Here is a 3937-nt window from a genome sequence, read left to right as displayed (position 1 = left end):
ATAATTAATATTATTATTTAAAACTTTAAAGTTTATAAACTACTAAATCTTTAATATTTTATTACCTATAAGTCTAAGGTAATTATTTAAATAAAAGTTATTATTATATAATAAACTAAGTCCTATAGGTATTATAAATTAACTATTTTTAAAAGATAAACTTTAAAATAGTTTTATAATTTATATTAGTAAAATAGTTAAATTAGTAAATAAATAATTTTATTATTAATTATAAAAAAAAATATTTAAATATTTAATTTAAATACTATTATATTAATAATAACTAATTATTTAAGTATTTTAATAAATAATATAAAGTAAACTTATATATTTAGTTAACCTAAACTAAATTAATAAATAAAATATTAATCCTTCTTTAAATTAATAAATAATTTATTAATCTACTATTAAATTAAAAAGTTATATTTTAATCTTTTCTTAATTAATTAAAGGATTAAAGTTAATCTAGTCTAGCTAACCTATTGGCCTATTATTGTAACCTTAAGAGCCGGGTTGTAATATAAACACGAGGCTGGGCATATCATAAAGAGTATTTCTCCACCGAAGACATTTTATGGTTAAACGAATTATCCATTTAACCTTCAAAAGAAGTCGCCAAACCAAAGATCCTTGCATCAAACCGCATTGGGCCGTACTAAGGAGCAAGCAAGGTGGCTGTGTGGCGCCATCAGAAACACCTGGCATGACCAGTAGGCATATGACTGTCATGGCCTACAAACCGAAGCAATATTAAATTTACACAATTGGGTACACATTCAACATTTTAAGTAACTTGAGTCTTGCCTTTACCTCATTCTCTTTGATGCCAAAGCCGAGACTTTGGTCGCAGATTCCCAGATTATCCACGCTATTCGCTCACATGTGTTTCTACTGGCCAAAAGACTTATACAGCCTCTACTTCCGCCTCAGATCAAAAACATCCCAGAAGGAAGCCTAGAGGGAAGCCTCGCCGCCTCTATTAATCGTGGCGGCAAAGAAATTTACACGTGTACGACGTTTCACATCGGTGAAAGCGCATCTCGCCCCGACTCTGGCGCGAAACCCCGAGCCCGGTGGACGGCTTGTCAGTAACCCGCGATCTTATACTTTCTCTCCAAAAGGCACCCAATGCGGTACCAGTATCATGTTTATTGAGTTTGCTGCGGAAATTATTTAGAACACTGGGTCATCGAAGCTCCCCTCGTTTCGTCAAGCAGGTTAAGCAAAGCAACACTACGTACAGGGTTGCAACGAATACAACTCAGCTTTGATGGTGGTGTCCAGGATGACGCCTTACCCAACTTCAGTATTGTACAAGCAGCAGTAACGTCTGACGACCGCACTTCTTCGTACAGCCACAAACGTTTCCTTGCAGAGCCAAATCGCACAATGGGTTATGCGCCAGCACAGACTCCAGCCGAGGCGGAAAAGCGTACGCTTGAAGAGCTGCGCAATTTCGAAACTAAATTTTCCTTGAACAACGACGCTGTACAGCGCAGCTAAAGACTTAAAAACTAGGCCGCTGCACATGGGTATATGTGAACACGGAACCGATTGGAGATATATATGCTTGTGTATACAGACTTCGTTATGTAGATATGTAATGAGTTATAGTATGGCTATTTAAGTATAAACATTTGACTGGTTCTTGTCAACAACTATCTGTGCCTAAACTTGAAATGATCATAGACCCGGTTCAATGCCTAACTAACACCCTTTTTCGACCCTATCGTCGGTCAGTTGTGAGTTGATGCTTACAAGGTAGCCTGTCACCACCAAGATGTCTTACTGCTATATCATGCTCGCTTTGCTGTTCCTACTAATTAAATTTTCTCAATAGCTCCTGCCTTTCCCCTCTGTCGCCGGGATTCAACATTTGCCCCTAGGTAATATACAAGAGCTATTACATATATATTTGTAAGCGTAGGGCGAGAAGCAGTACGTTGGCACTTTCCTTTAGATCCTCTCGCATTCAATAGTTTACAACCTAATGCTGTTGCCTTATGGGTAGAACAATAGCATATAACGACTTCAGCCTTACTACGCATTAAGTTGTATTACTGTAATGCAGTCATCCTATGCTCCACAGGCAAGCATCACAAACCCCTTGTGCTTTTGGTTTTGGATAATGATGAGATATTGCGGGATTGTCTCTAAAACAGATGTCCACCGCACGCAGTGCGACTGTCTGACGCACAGACAAAGGCTCTGTGTCACCTTTACCGGTGTGGCTTTCTCGTCACATCACGAAAAAAAGACAAGGGTCCCTTCTCCACACGCAAGGCAACAAAGGCGACAACGTAAAGGAGGGCAGCCCGGAGCTACCTCCGTCGCTCCTGTATGGACTGACCAGCCAGCAGGGCTCGTCTAATCTTCCTCAGCTTGCCTCTCGTTATTGGTTTAGAACCCGCTCAAGACTACTAGGTATTGGTGGAATCTTTCGGACCTGTAACATTTAGATCTCACCTTTGTCTTAACAATCCTGCGTTTTGTCTAAGCAAAGGCCGTGATCTTGTGGATGCGGCCGCCACAGCTTGTTGCTCTCGTAGTGCTCCTGATTAGTAAGGCAGGCGAGGCATCTGTTACTATTGCAGACGTTATTAAACATCTGGCATTTGTGTTTGTCGCTATTCTTGATCTTATTCCAGGAGCCGCCTACGATGGTGGTCATGATGGCCAATTGTCTAAGAGGACGAGATCGTAGGAGGCATCCATGACGCAGTTGCTTACGAAGGTGGCCGACTTGGCGAAATTCCCATGGTGGTAACATACCTAGGTAGCGTTCAAACTTCCATGTTCAGTGGATAGGCGAATGATTTTAGAACATTGGAATTGATTTGCAATGTGCACGTGTAGTAGAAGTGCAGGTTCATCGGTAAAAAAAATCCGTCGGTTATTTTCTTGCGTAGACAGATGCGGTGACGAGCATGCCTGAATTCTGCCTGTGTTACAATACCGGTGTGATAGCTTTATGAACATGCCATATATGCTATCATCGTGTTACAACAATGTTCTTGTGCTGCTCAACCGTGGTTGCCATTGGACATTTGATGGCCCGTTGCGATTTCGGCACCACATGCACAAGACCTACCGCCCTCCCTCCCCTTGCCCCTGCCCCTGCCCACATACACTTACTTCAAGAGTGCCTGGACGGTTTTTGTGTAGCCAGCTCCAGCGCACCGATCCAACACGGGCTGCCTGTTGTTCTTCGCTCGATGTGACTTGCAGCTATTCAAAATGCACAAAACCTCCCGAATGCTACACTGAGACTGAGATGTGACCGATGTACCTGGGTATAGTCAAGACACAAAAGTCTCCGAACCTAAAAAAAAATGAAGAAGAAAAGGAAAGAAAGCCCCAACATTTGGAGTGGATATTATATCACATAAATGCTACAAGATAAGAGGAGCCCTACGGTCAAATCCAATCGTGATTCCAGTGCCAAGAGCAGCCTACTAACTAATTCTGTCCAGCCTCCTTCAGCTCTTACCTATTACGTCGATGGATTGAAGGATTATGTACTTGGCTGCTGGTTGGAATAGAACGCAGCATCGGAAACATCTCCGAAGCCTGACCTTGATCCTTTCATCATACCTCAACACCCAAATATAGATATATGTTGTTTATACCTGCGTTTCTGCTGCTCGATGTGTTTGTGAAACAATTTCTTCGCCATATCATCTTATATAAAATGCCATTGCTTAGGTCGCAGCAAAAGATACAAGTACATGTATGCATATAACATAGCGACCTTGGGATCAGAGTCAAGGATACCTTTTTTTAATTATATTCCCGGCATTCGATCCTCCGGGCTGGTGATGATTAATTTTTTGTGTGCCTTGCCCTGCCTCTTCCCCCCCCCCCCCCCCCCCCCGGGGGGGGGGGGGGGGGGCGGGGGCGGGGGGGGGGGGGGGGGTGGTGGGGGGGGTGGACGGGT

At 42.4% G+C, this 3937-nt stretch overlaps 1 protein-coding gene across 1 annotated transcript; it reads right to left on the bottom strand.

Moving 5' to 3' along the window:
* Nucleotides 1–629: 629 nt before the first annotated feature.
* On the bottom strand, nt 630–1645 carry V8C40DRAFT_259748 (uncharacterized protein). The gene has a single exon (XM_083219034.1). The coding sequence runs from the start codon at nt 1528–1530 to the stop codon at nt 1294–1296; it is 237 nt and encodes a 78-aa protein (XP_083066890.1). The 5' UTR covers nt 1531–1645; the 3' UTR covers nt 630–1293.
* Between the last annotated feature and the right edge of the window lie 2292 nt (nt 1646–3937).

This window comes from Trichoderma camerunense, assembly GCF_050948025.1.
Source record: "Trichoderma camerunense strain CBS 138272 chromosome Unknown V8C40scaffold_41, whole genome shotgun sequence".
In the NCBI taxonomy this organism is placed as follows: Eukaryota; Fungi; Ascomycota; class Sordariomycetes; order Hypocreales; family Hypocreaceae; genus Trichoderma; species Trichoderma camerunense.
The sequence above is the reverse complement of the archived record's forward strand: the minus strand, read 5'-3'. Positions and strand labels throughout refer to the sequence as shown.

Bases quoted from the DNA above. Each gene is read 5' to 3' on its own strand.
- V8C40DRAFT_259748 (XM_083219034.1), bottom strand. From the start codon at position 1,530: ATGTGCAGCGGCCTAGTTTTTAAGTCTTTAGCTGCGCTGTACAGCGTC.